We start from the raw sequence: 22,412 nt of genomic DNA on the forward strand, positions 1-22,412 counted from the left end.
TGATCGATTATATGAAAAAAAATCAACCAAACCTTCATTAATTGATGATATTTCCAGAAATGCTTCTAAAGAAAATTTAATACCAAGCACATGAATAAAATCAACCAAATCATTCCTTTGCAGCATCACCTAGGTCTACACTGTATGTGATTTGTGCCAGTAAATAATTAATTAACCATGTTAGACAATATATACAGAAAAAGAACAATTTTACCATTGGTACAGAAATTCCTATAGGAGTTCCTAACTCTACTGAAATGGTCATAATTGAATTACCAAGATCAAGTGCCTAAATACACCTAACCTCTCCTATAAAAACTATAATTCGATTCTAAGATCCACACATAATAGTATGTATTAAACTGCTTAAAACTTGCACTAATAAAATTCCATGTGTCATAGACGCAAACTTTCTTATTTGAACAGTATAGTTTCATTTAACCTTTCAGAAGAATTCATCACCATAATCAGGATATTTTCAAATCTTGGAAACAACCTCTCTGTATGTGCAAGGGTAAGGCTGCATACATCTATCCCTCCCCAGACCCCGCCTTGGCGGGAGCCTCATGCACTGGGCTGCCCTTTTTTAAATATAATCCACATAATATGATGTAGGACCAGCTCAGTTCTAGTCCTTAGAGAATGTGAATGGTCTTCTTGGATCAGAATTTTATGGCCTTTGATGGCTGTAATGGTTTCTTGAAGGAATAAGAGAGAAAATATAGAGAGAATAAGAGAGAAAATACCTGGAATAAAGGGTACCTAGAATCACTCTAGAGCATGGGGATCACTCACCATAGCTAGCATAAGCTGAAGAAAACTCAATATAATTCATTGCCTTTGTGTAAAACGCCCATACATATTTATAGACTCTAAACTCATAATAACCCTAGGAGTCAAACTGTGATAATCCTAATAGGACTCAAACTAAGCTGTCATATCCTATTTCAATTCAAAGAAGACTCAATAACTCTAATCCTACTTGTGCAATGATTCTGAAATTTTAAACAAAAGCAAAATATAACTAGACAAGTTAAACCCTATCATTGGACCCCACATAAATTTCAAAATGACAAAAATACCCCTATTGTTCAAAAATACATAAAATATCATAAAATTCCAATTTTGACTCTTCAGCTCCTGCATCTTAATATTACATGCAATGAACAAGTAAAAGAATTCCAAAATGGTCTCAGTAAATCACTAGAAATCAGTTACTGCACAAAAGTTGACAAATATTTCTAAAAGCTGAAGGGAAGGACAGAAAAACTGAAACAAAAAATAAACAATGTTATAGTCCTAGTGATATTTCCAAAGAAAACCCCTTTGAAACTTTATTTCACTTTATCATATATGGTTATGATTATATGTTAACAAGAGATCAGCTGATACCCCATTGGAAGCAATGGAAAACCTGAACCATGGTATTAGAGACAATAGTTCTTCAATCAGAACACAACCCAGATGTTTGGAAAATGAGAATCTAAGCAAAAGTGAAATGCGAGACTTACTTTGTATTTCAGGAGGAGAGAGAATTGTACAATGACATATGACATATCCGAAATTCCTATAGCCACAATCCAGGACACAAAACTTGAAATGGTATTGTACTTATTACAGGAAAAGGAGACGTAAATGGGATTGGGGCAGTGGCACACTACACCAACAAATCCGCCCACAAATATGCAACCAATTCTCAAAATGTTACAGTCAGAGTAAAAGGCAAAAGGCGGATAAATGAATTCGTCTCCAAAACCTTGTTCAAAGCTCAAATTCTTGGTCCATAAGAGCTGCCTGTGCGACCTCTTCTTCCTCCTCATCGAGAACAAAGTACTCATTTCTCTCAACCGGTCGAAACATATAAAACATTACCAAATAAAAAACAAGGCTTGCAGTCTCTTCAGCCGCATTACTCACCCACTGATACTTGTAAGCAGATATCGTTCTGAGAGCAAACACCACAATTCTCGTAAAATACAAGTATCCAATTACAAGGGCATAAAATTTCCGGAAAAGAGTCAATTTGGCCAAATTCCTTGCAGCCTTGCCATCAGTCTTGGATGTCTCCCTCAATGACCTGATCGACCACACAATTGGGAAGATAATGGCGCAACAACAGATGATATCAACCAACAAGAACACCTGATTCCAAGTTACCCAATCCTTAATGAACGGACCCGTCTCCCCAATCACAACAGAAGCCAAATTTGCAAGAACCTGAAGTGGGATCACAATCATCAAAACCTTCTTCTCCCTTTCTTGTAAGAACGGCTTCAAGAATGACCACCCCGTACCAATCAAGATGATGACAGTGAAAAGCAACACAACCCTGAGAAACTGGAACAAATAGAACAGAACATCCCAACCGTGGGGGGTACCACTGATCTTGACATAGTGCTTATCCACAGCGGCGCAGATCAAATTCAAGGCCTTAATAAGGAGCAAGGCGGCCATCAAGAGATGGATCCGGTGGACTGAGAGCTTGTTCGTGTAGCAAATGTAAATCCAAAACACTAAGAAGGCTAAGTAGGACAGGAAGAAGAAGAAATAGAGCATGGGGAGCTGGGTCTGGCCAGCGGGGAGATAGTCTTTGACGCCGTTGTCAAGGTTGTAGATCTCAGTACGAACTGTCATGGTGACCTGACTCTGTGGTGCGCAGTTAGCGAAGAAGAGACTGTATTCATTGGGGTCGGTGATGTTGTACGAATTGTTGAAGGAGGTGCGCTGGGCTTTGAATGTGAAGAGGGAGATAATGTAGTGGCTGTCAAGGACGCAAAAATTAGGGTTCTGCTCGGCTTCTATGAGGACCTGAATGAGGGCCTCCTCCGAGAGGAGGAAGAAGCCGAACCGAGAGGGGTCGGGTTGGGACAGAGAAGAGGTGTAGGATACATCGTTGACCTCCACGATAACGTGACCGGTGTGGGTGAAGCCGAATTTCTCGAAGAGGATCATGGAGCGTGAGTCCGCGTAGATCTGTAAGTTTGTTATCTCTGCAGAGGAGAAAGGAAGGAGAGATAGGAACGCAATGAAGAGGACTGGGAGAATATTTCTTCCCATGATGCTAAAGTTGCAGAAGGATAGACAGAGTTTGAGTCCTCAATTTCCTACCACCCCGTGTTAGTGCCGATCCCGTGGCACCGGGTCTGGTGACGGTGCTGGCAATGGCGGTGGTGCCGGTTGCAGTGTGCAGTTTCCTTCGTTGCTGGCTTGCTGCGCCAACGAGAAGGAAGGGTGACACGGCAGCGGAGTGAACAAACGGAAGGTTCACGTATTGTTTACTGTTTACCGAAGCAACACATCTTTTTCTTGCAGGGATGTCAATGGGGCGGGTTACCGATTAACCCGCCCCATATTTGGACGCGTTTGGTATGACTAATTTTGGTTGGGTCAGATGAGCGCGGATCTAATCTGCTGACCACTGAACGCTGGCTACATCCCGCCACAGCCGCACGTAGAACATCTCCTCATTTAATGTATAAGAGATGTTCCTACCGTGCGGCTGTAAATGAGTGTATATAATTTTTTTTGGGCTAGGAGATTCGGACTCATCAGATATTTATTCGGGTCGGCTTTTGCTTATGGTGCAGGGTGGAGGCCTTTTCTTTTTATTTTGAAAATTGATAAACGGGGCCTGTCCCAGCCACCCCTACGAATTTGCTATAAACACGCGCCAGTTGATAAAAAAATTCAGTCACACTTAAACACATCGATTGATATCAAATTCAATCAGAATTAAACACGTCATTTGATAATAGTTTACGGTTTCAATGGGGTTGTAATCCATATTACATATTTTTGTTTGTAGCACATTCGGGTATTCGGGGTCAACGGAAGAAAACGGGATTTGATCCAACCCTTGCTAGTTGCTACTTGCTGGTATCGTGAACAAGCTGGTTGACACCCATTCGCTGAGTTCGGATTTGGTACTCATATAACTATACTCACACCGTGTCAGGAATAATTTAGTCCTTGTATGTTAGGAGATTAGGATGGTGCAAACCATGGTTTTTAAAAACGAACCGGTGATCGAGCCGGTCAGGGGTTTGATTACCGGTTCGAACAGAATGGCCAGCCCGTTCTAGCAAAAAATTAAAAAATTAAAAATTTGAAAAATGGTCAAAATCATTTGAACGGTTCAGCGGTTTACTGAAAAAACAATTTTGGAGGAAAACGGAACTGGTCATTCCCATTTTTCTGCTCCAACCATCCGGTCCGATTGATTTTGAAAACAGTGGTGTAAACTGAAAGGCTGTATTGTGAGGATCAAAATCTGATCATCTTTTTTAACACTTCTCACACCGACCTCATATCCACGTTCCACCATGTATTAGAAACTCTCTTATAAATAATAACATAGAAGTATGCAAGATATTCCATATGTGTGGATGGAGGTCGATGTGAAAAGCAGATCTGGATTCTTGTAATTCATAGGAATGTATTGTGGGGTTGGCATGGAGAACACCTCCAGGTGTGGGGATCAGATTTTGATGTATGGGGGATGAATTTCCTCTGAATTGGCTTTTCCATCAGTGCAACTCCTGTTTGAATACTCTTTCAGCTTTGTATTTTATTTTATGGGAAAACGTTCCCAATGCTAGATTGTAAGAGGCTATTCAAATGGTGTGAGCAAGGGCTTGCACTGACCGAAGCCGAATCACATTCTCTATTGTATGAGACTAAATCCCCTCCAAACAAATAAATGCTTTCAATACGTTCAGCTTGATTTATATCTTCTACACATTTTCAGATGAAGACATGGTGGGTCTCAGTCTTATGGTGAAATGGAGTTAGGATCTCCTCCCCATAAAAACTGTTTCAACATGCTTCAACCTAGTATGTATTTGGACGTTTATTAACTAAACATTTTGTATTTTATTTGTTTAGAAAATCAAGAAAAAACAATGATAAACTTGTTTATTGACACATAGGCTCCGCATCAACAAAATAATGAATAAATGTCTATTCATTAAGGAAAGCGCTAAAATGAAGCTTCTCCCAATGATATAGTTCATATAAATCAAAATCTACTTTTACAAATCCTTAAACATACAGATTCACATAATGGGAAAATTGTTAAATTTACACCTATGTAACAATCCTTATTCAATAAACTTCCATGATTCCAAACACACGCATAATCTATCTACGAATACAAATCCTATAAAAAGCATGCTGAGACAGGTTTTGTTGAGACTTGAGAGCAGATCCCAATTCCCATTGAATAACCCATTAAGAAAACGCATACTAATCTTCTAAAATTCTATTGATCAGACTATTCATACCTTTTTCCGTCAATTTACCATAGTATAATTACCCATGATTTTATTGTTAACCTAATTTGCATTGCAAATATGTCTAAACGTGACCAATAACAAATATTTTGTTTTACCAATCCATAGTGGCTCAATTGATAAATTCTTGGCTGGTTATAAAGAAAACTTGAGGAGGGTTATGGGGACAAATCACGGTGCATGTTAGGCCCACAAAACATATCAGATAGTACATAGATTGATTTTGCGCGTTTTCTTTTGAAGAGATGCCAGGTGGCCATCTCAACTAAGGGGCCATCGGTGATGTAACCCAGCAACTATATACTTGAATAGTAAGGAGTTAGGATGTAAGCGGGGGAGGGGTAGCTCATTCCCCAATCTCATAAATCCCCCAATCTGATGTAAGGAGTTAGGATCTCCTGCCAACTTTCTAAACCCCCCACCCCCTACCAACTCGATCTAAAAACCGCGTGAGATATCTCACTATGAGACCAGGATCCATTATGGAATGTATTTTGTTGGCATGCAGGTGGTCTAGACTCTGGTGTATGAAGGATTCAATTTTAACTCTCCACTACAACCAACAAAAGACCAGACCTTATCAACTAAGCACTTCGCACCTTGCAAGTCTCACTAAAAAATGTACATGCACCATAGATTGGTGCCTCATGAATTACATGAATAACTTAAGGAAAATCTTTATAAGCAAACATATTTTTTCCTTTTGAAAGAGCATATTTCCAATTTTCATATTATTTTGTCATTCAATGAGTGCAAATTGCTGATAAAATCACTTATTAAGCTTTTCTAAATAAGGAATTGTCCTTGGTTAAAAATATGATCCAAAGAATCATTATTATTTGAATATTGAGTTTTGAGCCAAATTGATTTTTTATTGAAAAAAAAATACTTTCTTTACAGCTTTAAATAATCAATTCTTAGAAGGGTAAATTACAAATATTCACCCTTATACTCGGGGCAGTGATACTACCCCCTCCCCCCAACTTCCTTTCCCTTTTAACTTCTAGATCCCAAGACTTTGTGGGCAATCTACAACATGAATGCTGTTGTTTTCATTTGTTTTTGGAATCGCCACATTAGCCACAGAAACATGTCTTGAACTCTGTTTTTTGTTTTCAAAGGGAATAAAAAGATAAATTGCATGGTTTTGTTTCAAAAAATCATGCATGTTTTTAGAACCAACAAAATATTGGTTTTTAAAACAAAAAATAAAATTTCTAGTCTAGAAATTATATGATTTATGGAACATAAAATTGAATAATAAAATGAAAACATGTTTTTGGATTCAGCTTTGAAAACAAAAAACACGTACACAACCAAGAACATGTTTCTTGTGTTTTTGTTTTAAGAAATAATTTGTTTTCAAACAAAATGGTTTTGATTTGTTTTCGGAACAAACAACAATAAAACAATTCATATTGTAGAATGCCACTTTGGTCTTCCAACAATCCTAAATATTGCATGTTTCTCTCAACTTTTAATTCAACACAGTTCATTTCATAATGTTTTGAGAATGATCGGTTCATCAATACATTGAGAATGATGTTTTTAGAATCGTTGTTTTCGTCATTTCATTTTTTGTTGCGGTAAGCCTATAGAATCTCAAATGGGAAATTCATGAGGTATTATGTAGTGTGGATGGGAAATTGGGTGGTGTATTCTCAACTACACTACACACTATGCCACAATAGAATAGTTTTCTACATTGTGGACAAAAATAAGTAGCCTGAACCACACCACACCCATATAGGTGTTTTGTAGGGTGTGGTGTGGTTCAAGCCACACCCTACGTTTTGATTCTATGTATCTTGAATACACAATGTGTGGTAATCTACAACGTCGATCAAGAGTAATAATTTTTTTCTTTTGTTTTTTAAGTAAAATACAAATTAATTTAACATGTGATTAATTTAATCACAGCTAATACAGATTAATAAAAAATTAATTGATGAATTCAAAAAATTAATAATGACTACAAAATTAAAAGTAATATAAAAATATAAAACACACATATAAGAGAACTAATGTTCATAATAAGCAATTAATAAAAAAATAATTTAGAATTACTAAAATTAGCAAAAACATATATATATATATATATATATATATATATATATATATATATATATTAAAATTGGATGGTCCATGTTAGCATGTCTCTTATTTTAGATAAGCTATTTATCTATTTTCTCCATTTTTTTCTTATTTTATTTTGTTTAAAAAATATAAAACAGTAATCATTGTTTATCTTTATTAGATTCATAAAGTTGAACACTATTAGAGAGATACCTTTGTGTTTTACAAAGCCTCTTATTTTAATGCATGTTACTGTTACATTTAAAAAGGACATTTAAGAGAGAGAAAAACCATTGGGTTTTCAAATGTCTCATATTTTAATGCATGTTATTATTACATTTAAGAGAGAGAGAGATAGAGAATAGTTATAATATAAATCGAGGTTTTTAAAATTGAACCGGACAATGAACCGATTAGAGGTCCGATTCTTGGGTCGAACTGTCTGACTATTCAAACTAAATGGATGACCCATTATGATAGAAAATTTTAAAAAGAATAAAAATGGCCAAAATTGTTGGACAGTACAAGCAGTTTAACCGTTCGGGTCAGCCATTTGCTGACTCAATCAATGGTTTTTTGGAAAAATAATAGTTATAGGGTGAAACGGAACCCGTCACCTGACCGATTCCTGGTTTTTCCGATCCGATCTGGTTTTGAAACCATGATATAAATCAAATAATATATATAGGTTCAGGCTAAACAATCAAACAAATTATTAATTTAAAAATCCACTAAAGTTCCACTAAAAATAAACATTAACAAAAGTTTGTAAATATTAAAAATGAATCTTAATTCCACTTAAAAATCCAACTTAAAAAATGTTAATAAAAATAAATTTAAATATAAAAATAATAATTGATAGTTTTAATAATATTATTAGATAACTTATGAGTTGAGACCTTAATAAATGCTAATAAAAAATATTAATTGATAGTTCTAAATACCAACAATTAATTAAAAATCTGAATAAATCTGAAAAACCTAAAAATAATTAAAGTACTAAAAATAATTAAAAATATTGAAAATTAACAATATTTTATATTAATAAGGGTATTTACAGAAAATAAAAGTACAACTAATAGTATTTTATTATTAAAAAACACAAAATTTTATTAAAAATACCCAAGCCATATGTTATTGAAAAATAGCTACATTTTTATTAACTATGGTATTTATTTAGTTATTTAATTTATTTTTTATTGAAAGCAATTGCAAATTAATTTTGTAGTGACTAATACACAAAAATAAATGATGAAAATACTGAAAATCATTGAAAAATACTCATATGCAAAAAAAAAAAACTAAGTAATAATGAAAAAACACCAAAAATTAATTAAAAATCCAAAAATTCTGAAAAACCTAAAGCTTAATTAAAATACTAAAAATTAAATTAATTGTATTTTATTGAAAGAATACTGAATAATAATGAAAAATAATGTATTTTAATTATTAATAGAAGTATAATTATCAATAATTATTTTTAAACCGTAATTAACAATATTTATTATTTAAGCTATAAATAGTAGAAAATTACATTTAATTACCGAAAAATCACACTTAATTAGTTTTAGCCAAGAAACTAGCAATATTTATGAAAAAAATAATCCACTTAAAAATCCAACTTAAAAAATGTTAATAAAAATAAATTTAAATATAAAAATAATAATTGATAGTTTTAATAATATTATTAGATAACTTATGAGTTGAGACCTTAATAAATGCTAATAAAAAATATTAATTGATAGTTCTAAATACCAACAATTAATTAAAAATCTGAATAAATCTGAAAAACCTAAAAATATTTAAAGTACTAAAAATAATTAAAAATATTGAAAATTAACAATATTTTATATTAATAAGGGTATTTACAGAAAATAAAAGTACAATTAATAGTATTTTATTATTAAAAAACACAAAATTTTATTAAAAATACCCAAGCCATATGTTATTGAAAAATAGCTACATTTTTATTAACTATGGTATTTATTTAGTTATTTAATTTATTTTTTATTGAAAGCAATTGCAAATTAATTTTGTAGTGACTAATACACAAAAATAAATGATGAAAATACTGAAAATCATTGAAAAATACTCATATGCAAAAAAAAAAAAAAACTAAGTAATAATGAAAAAACACCAAAAATTAATTAAAAATCCAAAAATTCTGAAAAACCTAAAGCTTAATTAAAATACTAAAAATTAAATTAATTGTATTTTATTGAAAAAATACTAAATAATAATGAAAAATTATGTATTTTAATTATTAATAGAAGTATAATTATCAATAATTATTTTTAAACCGTAATTAACAATATTTATTATTTAAGCTATAAATAGTAGAAAATTACATTTAATTACCGAAAAATCACACTTAATTAGTTTTAGCCAAGAAACTAGCAATATTTATGAAAAAAATAATAATTTTTAGAAGTTACTGTATTTTAAATAAATACATTAATTTAATAATTACAATATTTTAATAATTAATAATAAAAAGTAACCAGTCATTTATAACTTAACCTAACCCGATTAGATCTTTAAATTTGCAGGCTTAAGCAACTATTTTCTTTTGAGTTAAATTTAGTTGAGATATGCACCATGCCCACACATTATCAGGGATAATCAGATCCGAAGTCTAATTGGATATCAAACTTTTGGAGTCCAATGATGGCTTTAGCAGATAGGGCCCAAGCAAAACAACCCCTAATAAGCTCAACTTTGAAGTTAAATGCATATATGGTAAATATTGTTATATAATATTTAAATAACAATTTATATATATATATATATAGAGAGAGAGAGAGAGAGAGACAGATAATTGGTATTTATTTTTCTATACTAAAGTAGAATTAAATAAAACATTTAAGTTGTAAAAAATCATAGTTTTATAATTAACACGAGCCTCTTTATCATCAGAAAATGTGCATGCTCGAGCCTGATCCTGGCCCGACCGTCGGACCTAGATCTTGAGCTCGAGCCCAGCCCTTATATAAAGCCCAAAGCTTGAGCTCGAGCCCGAAGGCTGATTTGTACACAAAATGTCTTATTTTCAGTATACTTCTATAAACTAATATTATAATAATTTAATAAATTAATTTATATTTCCTAATAGTAAATTGATATTTATTAATAATTTAAGAAGCATATATTTATATATATTTTATTATATATAACATAAGTACATTTTTATATATATAATAGTATCGGGCTAGGCTTATTTGAGAAAGCCCGAGCTCGAGCCCATGAGCCTAGAATTTTGTCCAAGCTTGAAAAATAATGGGTTGGGCTGAGCTGTTAGGCTACCTGGCCCATGAATAAGTCTAACTGTATATATAAACAATTGTATACATAAAAAATAATATGAAATAAAAATTTAAACATTTTTTCAATGTTTTTTAAATGGACCTCTCACAGCTTAGCTCGTTTCGAGGCCTGACCTAGCCCAAGGCTCAACCCAGCACGACCTTATTTTATCCTCTACTTGAACCTGCCCAATATTGGGGACATGGCAGAGAAATTTGAGGATTCTCCATCCTTAATGAGGAGTGGGGTGCCTTGCCCTTGAACTCGCCTAACACTGAGGTATTGTTGCCTTGCCTTGAACCCGCCTAACATAGGGGACGGGGTGGGGATGGGGTAGAGTGTCTAGACTATGGGGCAGGGACAGGGATGGGGTGCCCTGCCCTAAACCCACCCCAATTGTCATTCCTATATAATTGTTATTTATTAGTGAAATTAATAAAAATGTTAACTTTTGTAATTATTTTTATTTATTTAAAGTTAATCAAAATTTTATTTAAAAATAATAACAATTATTAAAATTACTATAAATTATTAATAAAACTAAATTTGTTAAAAAAGATACTTTAAATACTTTTAGTTAATTGACAATAAATTTTAATTATTAATTTAATATTAATTAATAGTAAATAAAATTATTAAGTCTTTTCATATTTTCTAATGCATCGCATGGGTCCCCGCTAATAGAAAAGTAAAATTTATACTTTTAATACCAGATAATAATAATTGTAATGAGAAGATGAATATCATTAATTACATATAAGACAAGTAATTAAAAAATGGTGTATGAATTAATATGCATACAAAGTACTATAGGGAGAGGGGCCTATGGTGTGATTGTGACCATGAGATAATGGTGTACCGATATATTGGGGTGTCGTATATTCAACAGGTTTTAAACCACACGACACCATATGAGAATGCATTAAAGTGGTGTGGTGTGTTTTGAAACCCACTATTTGTGGATTCACAACACTACCCGACACCACCTTAGTAATTTTACTTTCATTGTCAACTCCTTTTCACAAGTCAAAGTCAAAAGTTATGGAATATAATGGCTATCTGTAATTTATACCCTTCTCAGAATAAATTTTGAGCTTGAAAAAATTATAAATTCCAACTATTTTCATAAATCCAAATTTAGAAGTGATTCTTAAAATTACAAAATTCATTAAAATTAATTTTCTGATGAGCCTAAAGTCTGTCTCCTTACCCATATTCATGGTCAAAACGAAATAAGCCTTAAATCCCTAGATCTCCAAAAATCCGATTTAGGAGAGATGCATTAGCATCTGCAGGTTTTTTATGGTTCACTTTAATAGAGAATAATTTTCTATTCATTCCTCCGATCTCTATATGGTTTAAATCATAAAAAAACATAATGCAGTAATAATAACTTATAAAAAGGATCAATGTTTTGAGGAAAAATAACTTAATTACCTAGGAGGTGTTTGTTACAGTAGTGCTGTAGTGGTTCTTTACCCCTTGACTTTTGGGTTGATCAGTATACAAACTTATGAAAAAAAATCTTGTTTTTTTGAAATGTTTTATAAACATTTTAAGTTGAACAATACAAAATATACATTTTTCTAGTTGAAGCGACATTTGTATATAAGATGGCAACACTCTTGCTTATTATAGTTTTTTTGGTCTAGTTAGAAGTCTGTAGCTTGTAGTTTATTTTCTTTGTTTTTGCTTTGCTAGTTAGAAGTCTGTTTTTCCTGTGTTTATGGCTTTAAATGATTCTTCTTTTCTACCAAAAAAAAAAAAAAAATGCAACAGCAATGTAACACTACTTTACCAAACACTCCCTTATTGGCGGGTTATACCTATACAAATCTGATAAACGTCTAAACGACTTCTCTGCTCCTGTTTCAACTGTCAGACTTCTTTACTCTTCTTTGCTCTTCATAGATTATCATTTGTCAAAAGAAGTGGTTTCATTAACCAGCAATGGATCAAACAACTTTCTCCACAAAAAATTCCAGTTTAAAAAGGTATTTCAGTAATAATGTTGAAACACCAGGGGCATTCAATATATTCGCTTCATGCTTACCTATTTATAGCTCCTTCATCAGCTGTTTTGACTCTGATCATCATCCAATGCAGCTCTGAACTCTAAAAATTCCCCCATTGTTGACGACTGAGAATTGAGTAGTGCCAGATATAGATAAAAGAACAAATAAAAGAAGAGAAAGCGAAAGTCGTCCCAGTCTTCAGTTGTCAGGTTAGTGATTTAGCGTGTCATCTTGTAGGGTTCGTTCGAAACCGAATTTCGTCTCTTTGTTTCTTTTTCTCTTCTTTTTTTTTATTTTTATTTTTATCTCCAATAAGTTCAATCCGCTCGCTTCTCCATGTTAATCTCCATCCTTTCTGCAGTTCTTTATTGTTTTACTTTAGATTCCGCTTTTCTATAATTCCTATAAATTTGTTCTCGATGATGTAGGGTTTTTACTTATCAGTGTTCCTTTCTGAATCGCAAATTATCGCTGTTAATCTCTATACGTAATTTTTGTATTTGGATTTAACCATCCTGCAAGGACTGGAATTAATTAATGTTAATTTTCTGGACTTGCCTGCTTTTACACGAAAGATTAAGATTCATGGATTCTTTTTTACGCTTTCATAATTATATGTTCCCAAGTTATTTTCTTGGTTGGTAGTTAGTCGGAGAAAGATGAATGTGGTCGGTAAGGTCGGGAGCCTCATATCACAGGGTGTTTACTCTGTTGCTACCCCATTCCATCCTTTCGGTGGTGCTGTTGATGTTATCGTCGTCGAGCAGCAGGATGGGACCTATCGCAGCACGCCCTGGTATGTACGATTTGGCAAATTCCAGGGTGTCCTCAAAGGTGCTGAGAAAGTTGTTCGCATCTCTGTAAATGGTGTTGAGGCTGATTTCCATATGTTCCTTGACAACTCAGGTGAAGCTTATTTCATAAGAGAGGTAGTGTCTGGTAAAGATAGCAATATAGATGGGGTTCTTAAGGATTCTGATGCTTCTGAAATTGCACCAGATGATGGCAATAATAGCAATAACAACAACAACAACAATAATGACAGTGGCAGTGTGAGTGATGATAACAAAATCAATCTTTGTATTTTTCGAAATAAGAGCACTGTATCCAATGCTGAGGAAGTCCAATTTTCTGTTGAATCTGTTTCATTAAGTATCAATCAAATTGAGAATGGTGAAGCTGATGATGAGAAGCAGCCTTGTGAACCCCAAGACCAGCGATTGCCTGGAGAGGGTTCTGTGGGATCATCAGGGTACAGAGGTTACCACTATGAGAGCTTAGATCACGTGGAAGATGTAGTGGAATCTCAGGGTTCTGATTCAGAAGTGGTCTTGGTTAGTGTTGATGGTCATGTACTGACAGCACCTTTCTCATCGGAAGAGGCCACAGATGATGTGCAATTGAGTACACCTCAATTTCATCTTGGTCCAGGGGAAGGATCAGAGTTTAATGGTGATAATGAGGAAATTGGTACCAGTGAAAATGCATGGGCTGCTGACTATTTAAGTGATACAGATGCATCTGAACCTATCACTGCATCATCAGGCTTTCCCCCTGTCTATGATAATAGTAGTGGTCATGGGCATTTAAATGAAGTTTTTGAAGTTTCTGGTGAATATGTTAACAGAACTCAAGAGACTTGCCACACTGAAAATGTGGAAGGAGATGAAGTTGGTGGGATCAATAGAGAGATTTTTGGGAGTTGCTTGGAGCTTTCAGAATTAACCTTACACATTGAAGATGCAGATTCATGGGATGCTGGTTCTATAGGCATGAAATTGATGAGAAGGAAGGGCTGTGAAGATTCAGAAGAGAATTCTCCTTTTAGTCTACCTGCAGAAGGGCTGAGTGAAGGCACAGGTGATCTTAAAGTTGAGAATGGTGCTGAGTTCCTTTCACCTAGCTCAGATTCTCATTGCAACATTAATTCTCATGATTTAAGCATTGAGATCAAGAACTTCAAGGACAACTCCATGGAAATTGAGAATTCAGGTGGCATGTCTGTCCATTCTTTAAATAAGAATCCAGGATGGAAGGATGAACAACTTGGTTTGGCAGCAGAAGCTCAAAATATACAAAGTGGTCCAGGAAGACCTGAATGTGGAGAAGTATGCAGTAAAAGCGAGGTAGCAGAACCTCAGAAAGAGACACACAGCTCTGAACCTGGTGTACAGATAAGGTCTGGCTCAGGCATGGGTAAGGATCTCCAAAAATGACTTTTCACTACATCGGTAGACTTCTCTTTTGTCGCTTGAATCTGACACAATATTTATGCTGTTTCATCCATGCTTATTGCTTGCAGGATTTGAGATTTCACTTTGTGGTAACTTACTCCATGCTGGTATGGGGTTGGGTCCTGCTGGTGAAGCTTTTGATGCACATTGCATATCTGAGGAGGAGTTCAAATCTTCTTCAGCATCAATCATTAAGAATGAAAACCTAGTCATCAAATTTAAACAGAAGTATTTGCTTTGGGATAAAGCTGCTCCTCTGATTGTTGGAATGGCTGCATTTGGTTTAGATTTACCGGTTGAGCCCAAAGATACAATTCCTGTGGATCAGGAAACACCAAAACCCAAAGAAGAGACGCCTGAAACAACATCTTCCCCTTCTGGCCGTAGGTGGAGGCTCTGGCCAATTCCATTTAGAAGGGTTAAAACTCTTCAGCATGCTAGCAGTAGCTCATCAAATGAGGAAGTATTTGTTGATTCAGAGTCAGGGTTGCGAAACCCACATGCACAACCTAGTCAAACATTCAGTGGTGGCAGCGATTCTCCTCACAAGCAGCTACTAAGGACAAATGTTCCTACTACTGAACAGATTGCCTCTTTGAATCTGAAAGAAGGTCAAAATGTGGTAACCTTCAGTTTCTGTACCAGGGTTCTAGGCATCCAGCAGGTCTTACATTCACCTCTACTTCGTGGTTCTTGTAATTTGAATATGATGAATTATTTGGGTTGGTATATACTATGCTTGGTATCTGTTAACTCTTTAACTTCATCCATAGGTTGATGCACATATTTATCTGTGGAAGTGGAACGCACGAATAGTTATTTCTGATGTTGATGGGACCATTACCAAGTAAGTCTTTATAGGCTTTGAGGTGCTGATACATGTTTCTGCTTGAAGACAGTGCTGTTTTTACAGGTCTTAACACCCTACAATGATGCCAATGAAATTAACACATCAGTTGAAGGAACCTAGTTAACTTATGGATTTGGACTTTAGATGTACGGATTCATGGCTAAATGAAAAATATTCCAAACTAACATTTCACAATAGAGTAAATGTGAGTTATTTGTAACAGACACTCACATCTATATCTATGCATTTTTGTTGATGATGTAATTTATTGAAAATTTAACAGGTATATAAGACATCTAAGAGCAGGACTATATCTTTGGCGTGTTTTGATGGATGACAAAACTAATATTACCAAAACATGAGGCATGCATCTCTTTCTTGATATTTGACTGATTTTGTTAATATAATAAAAAACCAGTTTGTAGTAGCTCTACAGATCAAGAGTATTTTAGAAGTATTTATACTCTATGTTATCCATAACCCAGATTTCCCAGATTAGGCTTATGGGTGTTGTTTGCAATATTTTAAAAATCGACCTATAGGCTGAACCATTTTTACCTCTGGGTCATAGGTAAGGTTTAACATGTTGATGTCGGTGGAAATATTGGTCATCCAAATATACAAAACATGTCGGAAATATCGTATGGAAATATTATAAAAATTATAGGCATGGTGGAAATATTGTAAAATATGCAAAATATGGTATGATATTTTATGAATGACAAAAAAGCATAGGCACACCTTTTTTTTTTAAATTATTATCTTGTTCCAAATCATTAAACAAAGCTAAGAAACTAAGGTTATAGAAAAAGAATACATTCTAAAGTTGCCCCATAAACCTTAAGATTTAGAGCTTCATGATAATCTATTACACAAAACAGATCAACCAGATAATCTATGTAAGTTAGGCGGACAAAAGACTGATATTTAACCAGATAATCTATTACACAAAACAAAAGACTAATATTTAACTTCATGTTTGAAATGAATATTAAGCTAGCTCAAAGTGGCGATCATGTAAGTTAGACGGACAATAACATTGTTACTTCACATGTATACAATATTGTCACCAACTTATGTTATAATTCTCTCTCTTGGACTCTACATAGTACTGGTAGCGTTCATTGTGTAGGTATAAACACATATTTTATCAATAAATAATGTATAATTATAGTCTACGTGTAACATATGAATATTTTATATTTAATTTATATATTTTTATTCAGTTTTTATTCGTAAAAAAATCTAAACTTTGCAATTTGAGGCCAAAATAGTGGGGCAAGGCACATACAACACCTTGGGACACATAGATCTCAAAAAGTTAGCCAAAAAAAAAAAAACCCCAATTGGACATCAGGGCGTGCAACCCATGAGGCTGTGACCTGGTCACCAAGTCAAATGGGTCAATAGTCCAACTGCCCCGGGTTGGACGTTTTTTGACCAGGTCAATGGTTTTGACCAATTCCTGGGTTATAGTAGAACCGGACTTAGAACCATGGCTGGGTGATGGTTTGAATGGTTCAACTGGTCGGGTCAACGACAGGTTGGAAGCACTGGTTTTTTGTGGCAATAGAGAATCTAATAGATTACTATTGAGTTTGATAGACTTGAAGCCCATGCTTGTTTTTTCTGATGTTCCTTCTTTAACCACATCTATTTTTTTGCTTTTATTTGAGCACTTTTGAAGTTAACTCAGAATTTGAAATTGTATGCAGCAATTATCTTAATTATTTTCTGCAATAACCTTTTGTTCTCCATTTTTGTCTATCAGCCTTAAGTTAAAAGCTTATAACGTCCACAATGTAGTTCAAACTCTAATTAGAGCAGCATGCAAATCTTCCATTCCTGATACATCAGTCTCAGGTTTTCTAATTGGTATATAACATCAGCATATAAAAGAGTTGAAGATACTTGGCCTTTGTAGCTTCTCCACATCGGGAAATCCTACACTTATGTCAAATTTCAAATTTTAAGATCTCTATTGTCACTTGGTGTTCATGTAATAATGTGATGCTCATATCACGCATTATGGTCAAACGACTCAAACCACATACAATCTTAGAATGTGGTTTTGTATTTCCAGTAGGTGTGCAACTTGGCTGGGCTCAGATTGAGGATATTATAAAATTTGAATGGGCCTGGCCTAAGGGCCTAGGCCCATTGCTATGTAAATTCTTTAAATCTGGTACCCAACTTGCACCCCTAACTTCCAGATATTCTGGGGGCTTTGAGCTTTGTTAGGATACATTTGAGGTGAGGTATGTGATGTGTCACTGGTATGGTATGGGAACTTGAGCATTCTTAGGACACATTTGATGCATGTTTGAACTTTGAAGTGCTTCCACAATTTTGTGCAAATAGGATTCCTGAAAGCATTGCCATTCCCTGAACAAATGGCATGGGTTTTAGTTGTCATTCATCGTAGCGTATATTGATTGTGATTTGTACATCATTTAATGTCTTAAGTTTTTCTTAGTTTTCCATATCTATGAGTTGAACAAGAAACATTTTGAATGCTAGTTTTCTCCTAGTTTCTGTAACTGTAGCCATATTTATATGTGAAAGTACATAGGTGTTGGTTGGGACGGATGTACTTGTATACATTTTAAGAATAATGCTCATGGCTAATCATCCTCTGGTGATTATTTAGTACCCAAGTTCTCATTGTAGTTAGAAATGCTACAGATTACTGGAACTGTAAAGGACTCCTCAAGAGTCATCATTAAGAATCCTGTTACTAATCTATTATCTTCTTTAATACTGAAAAAAACATTGGTATTTTTGGCAAATAGTAATATTCTTTTTGTGGGAATAAACTATTGCTGAAACATTTTACAATTTGAGAGTCCTTCCTTTTCTAATATAGATAGAAGTTAAATTGTTTACTTCAATGCATGTTTTTCAGATCAGATGTCCTAGGCCAGTTCATGCCTTTAGTGGGTAAAGATTGGACACAGTCAGGGGTAGCTCGACTTTTCTCTGCCATTAAGGTATGTTTGGTGTAGGTCTCTAATCTTTGAAGGTCCATGATCAGTATCAGTTTACAAATTTAATGAGTTTTTATCTCACAATTTGTTCTGTTTTTTTTATAAAAACCCAAATCCTGATGTGGGGTATGGTGGTCTCACAATTCTATGAGCATTTGGTGGTAATAGAGTAAAAGGCTGATGTGGATTTTGAGGAAAAACTTAAAAAATAAGTTGATTGTTTCTAGTGTTTAGGATTGTGAGTGTAGTGATATGTTTAGGGTTACTAGGGTCAATGGGGTGATCAATTTGGACATTCCTTTTAAATGTAGACTTTCTGTGAGATACAAAGAATAGAAAAGAGAGGAAGAAGAGAAAATAATGAGAAAACAAAAAGAATAGGCAGTGGTGCCAAGTACAGCAACAAAAATAATAAAAAATGATGGAAGTGCCCTTGTGGCACATAACTGAAAATTACATCCCTCCCCCCTCAAGTTGGAGCATAAATATCAATCATCCCCAACTTGTCACAAAGTTCATTATGCCACAAGTAATGAAGACCTTTCGTGAGAATATTTGCAAGTTGCTCTTTAGAGCTGACATAAGGAGTGCACACTTATCCCTTCTCTAATTTCTCCCTAATAAAATGTTTATCCACCTCAATGTGCTTTGTTTTATCATGAATGATAGGGTTAGCTTCTATATTTATGGCGGATTTATCGTTACGATGGAGTGACATAGGATCATCAATTGTAAGCCCTGGTTCACCCAGTAGGTTCTTAATCCATAGAAGCTTTACAATTCCATAGGACATGGCTCTATACTCTATCTCTGCACTAGACCTGACCACCAACACTTTGCTTCTTACTTCTACAAGTAACAAGATTTCCTGCCACAAAAGTACAATAGCCTTTGTTGGATTTTCTGTCATCCACTAAACTGACCCAATCAATATCAATATAAACTTCAACTTTCATATGCCCATGCCTCTTAAAGAGGAGACCCGTCCTAGGGAACTTCTTTAGATATCTAACATCCATCTTTGCTGCCTCTAAGTGAGCTGCCTTGGGTGTGTGCATGAACTGATTGAGGACGTCCATAGCATAAGCAATGTTGGGCTGAGTCTTAGATAAGTACTAAAGTCTTCCAACAAGTCTTTGGTATTGTTTTACATCTTTTATAGGCTCGTCCTAGCAATCTCCCAGCTTATGGTTTATATCCATAGGAGTGTTTGTTGGCTTTTTCCCCAACTTTCCTGTATCCTTCAGGAGATCTAGGGTATGCTTTGGGAGATGAAGATACACTATTGAGAGTGAGCAAAGTAGAAATCACTATTTGCTGATTCAGTCAAGCTTCTTGTGAGAGAAAGAGGGGGAAGGTGAAGATTTCAGCAGTAGAGAAGGAAGGAGAAGAAGAAAAGAGTAGGAGGTAAACTAGAGTTATGAGAAAAGTTAACCCTAGCCGCCAGCCCCTCATTATATTTATATTTAACTTAAAGATGAGATATTACAAGGATGCCCTCAGTAGGGCGGATACTAAAACTGAATAGTCACAACTTTAACAAATAAAAAACTAATGGGCCGAAGGCCCAACAACTTCCTAATTAAATAAAAACAAACTAAAGACAAACCGGGCCACTCAACAAAACAAACCGGCCCATTCAACAAGCAACTTCAATCCTAAGGAAGTAAAGTAAGGGACCCATATCCTTCACTTCAAACTGTGCAGCCAAGAACTCTTTCAACTTCTATATCTCTGATACCTAATCACTAGTGATAACTATGCCATCTACATAGACTATCAAGATAGCTGTTTTCCTTACTCCTTCACAAAGAGTGTGTAGTCTGTTTAGCATTGTTTGAATCCCATCTGTTGCATAGCCAAATGGAATATGCTAAACCAAGTCCTTGGTGACTATTTTTAGGCCATACAAAGACTTCTTCAATCTGCATACTTTTTGTTCACTGCCCTTAACACAAAAGCTAGGAGGTTGGATCATGTACACCTCATCCAAATCACCATTCAAGAATGCATTCTTGATGTCTAATTGGTTGAGTTCCTAATTCACTTTCGCTACCAAAGAGAGGAGAACCCTAATAGAATTCATCTTTGCCACTAAGGAAAAAGTCTTTGCATAGTCCACTCCATACACCTTTGCGAACCCTTTTGCAACCAGATGGGCATTATATCTTTTTTTGTTCCATCTACCTTATGCTTCATGGAGAACACCTATTTATACCCCACGGGTTCCTTTCCTTAAGGAAGATCCATTAACTCTCACATACCATTTTTATGGAAGGCATTGATCTCTTCTTTCATTGAATCTTTCCATTCAGGAACTGATAAAGCCTCTACAACACTCTTTAGGAGAAGAAAATTGTTAATGGCTGAAAGGGAAGCATGAAATGAGGTGAGATGTTACTCATAAAAAAATGAGGGTGAGGTTCATATGACAGGAAGTGGGCCATAGGATTGTGTGTGGTACATGATCTGACACCCTTCCTCTTTGCAATAGGAAGGTCCATATTATAGGAAGAAGTGTCAATGTCAATAGGTTTAGGGATATCAATAGGGATAATAGTACCTAGGTGGGGCAGATCCACCCCTTGAGAATCTGATGGCGTTGGTTGCATAGCTTTTGGTTGCTCCATGACCTTTGAACTCTATTGGCCTTGGCTTCTATAACATTGTCTAAGAAAGACACGGAATGGAGGAGGATTAGGAAGAGGAGGTAAAAGAACCTGTTTCTCCTCAACCTTACTCTCCCCCTGAGGAGAAATAGGAAAGAAGGGCTCATTCTCAAAGAAAGACACATCCATAGAGATGAAGTATTTCTTGGATATTGGATTAAAACATTGATAGCCCTTCTGAGAAAGGGGATAACCAAAGAAAGACACAAATAATAGCTTTGGGATCAAGTTTACCACGGTTAGGAGATAAATCATTGGGAAAAACACCAACTTCTTGATCTTTCTAGTTTTAAGGCTAGACCTATATCTGACTTCTTGGCCCAACAACCTCATCCTTTTGGGTTGAATAGGAACATTGGCTTGAACAGGAACCTTAGAGAAGCTGAAATTCCTAGTGTGTCGAAGCTGCTAAGCTTGCTGAACTCAATATATTTGGGAGAAGAAGGTTCGGATTCTAGGGTTTGGGCCCTTAATCCTGATAGTTTGTTCTCCTGTAAATCTTTCTTTAATTCTTTTGTAGTCACCTCTTCCTCTCCTTTCCCAGTAAATGAAGTTTGGTTCTGTTCCATTCCCCCAAAAATCAGCGCTTTCTGTTGGGAAGTATTTCATGGATGTATTGATACCTTTGACTTGCTTCAAAGAAAAGACCAACTTGGTGTTTGTCCTCCAACTGATGCATTCTGTGTAAGTTAAGTGGTGAGATTGCCTTTCATCTCCTAATCTATTTCCTCCTTGTTAGCTTTATTTGGAATTGGTTTTCTTCCCTTTTTGGATGTCGATAGTGTTCTCCTGGCAGCTTGGAAGGATTGTTCAGCCCTCTGTTTTTTGCTGAACTAAAAGGAGGGGCAGGATCTTGGGGAGATGTATGAGAGAAGTGGTACTATGGACAGTTTGTGAGGAAAGAAATTTAGGAATCTTTGAAGAAAGAGAAAGGGGCAAAGAAGCCTTGATAGAAATCATAACCTTAAGAGTGGCACAATGGGCAAA

The 22,412-nt window shown here is 35.0% G+C and overlaps 1 protein-coding gene and 1 pseudogene across 15 annotated transcripts in view; one reads left to right on the forward strand and one right to left on the reverse strand.

Moving 5' to 3' along the window:
- Positions 1-1,484: 1,484 nt before the first annotated feature.
- Positions 1,485-3,316, reverse strand: LOC148870110 (protein CANDIDATE G PROTEIN-COUPLED RECEPTOR 7 pseudogene; annotated as a pseudogene). The gene has a single exon (XR_016107472.1). The product of XR_016107472.1 is annotated as a protein CANDIDATE G PROTEIN-COUPLED RECEPTOR 7 pseudogene (transcript).
- A 9,209-nt stretch (positions 3,317-12,525) lies between these two features.
- LOC148870111 (phosphatidate phosphatase PAH1-like) overlaps positions 12,526-22,412 on the forward strand; it is a 36,465-nt gene continuing 26,578 nt past the window's right edge. For 6 of the 14 annotated variants that reach the window (XR_016107830.1, XR_016107831.1, XR_016107833.1 and 3 more), the window contains exons 1-6: positions 12,526-12,664; positions 12,777-12,894; positions 13,331-14,881; positions 14,988-15,583; positions 15,693-15,766; positions 18,675-18,759. Coding sequence is in view for 8 of the 14 variants with exons in the window: in XM_088972498.1 (XP_088828624.1) it covers positions 13,345-14,881; positions 14,988-15,583; positions 15,693-15,766; positions 18,675-18,759 (2,292 nt within the window). In the remaining 6 variants the exon portion in view is untranslated. The remainder of the gene's footprint in view (positions 12,665-12,776; positions 12,895-13,330; positions 14,882-14,987; positions 15,584-15,692; positions 15,767-18,674; positions 18,760-22,412) is intronic. The other 8 variants (XR_016107834.1, XM_088972502.1, XM_088972505.1 and 5 more) reach the window with 7 other exon arrangements.

Source organism: Nelumbo lutea, chromosome 2 (assembly GCF_056320005.1).
Source record: "Nelumbo lutea isolate HS-2025 chromosome 2, American lotus-T2T, whole genome shotgun sequence".
NCBI lineage: Eukaryota > Viridiplantae > Streptophyta > Magnoliopsida > Proteales > Nelumbonaceae > Nelumbo > Nelumbo lutea.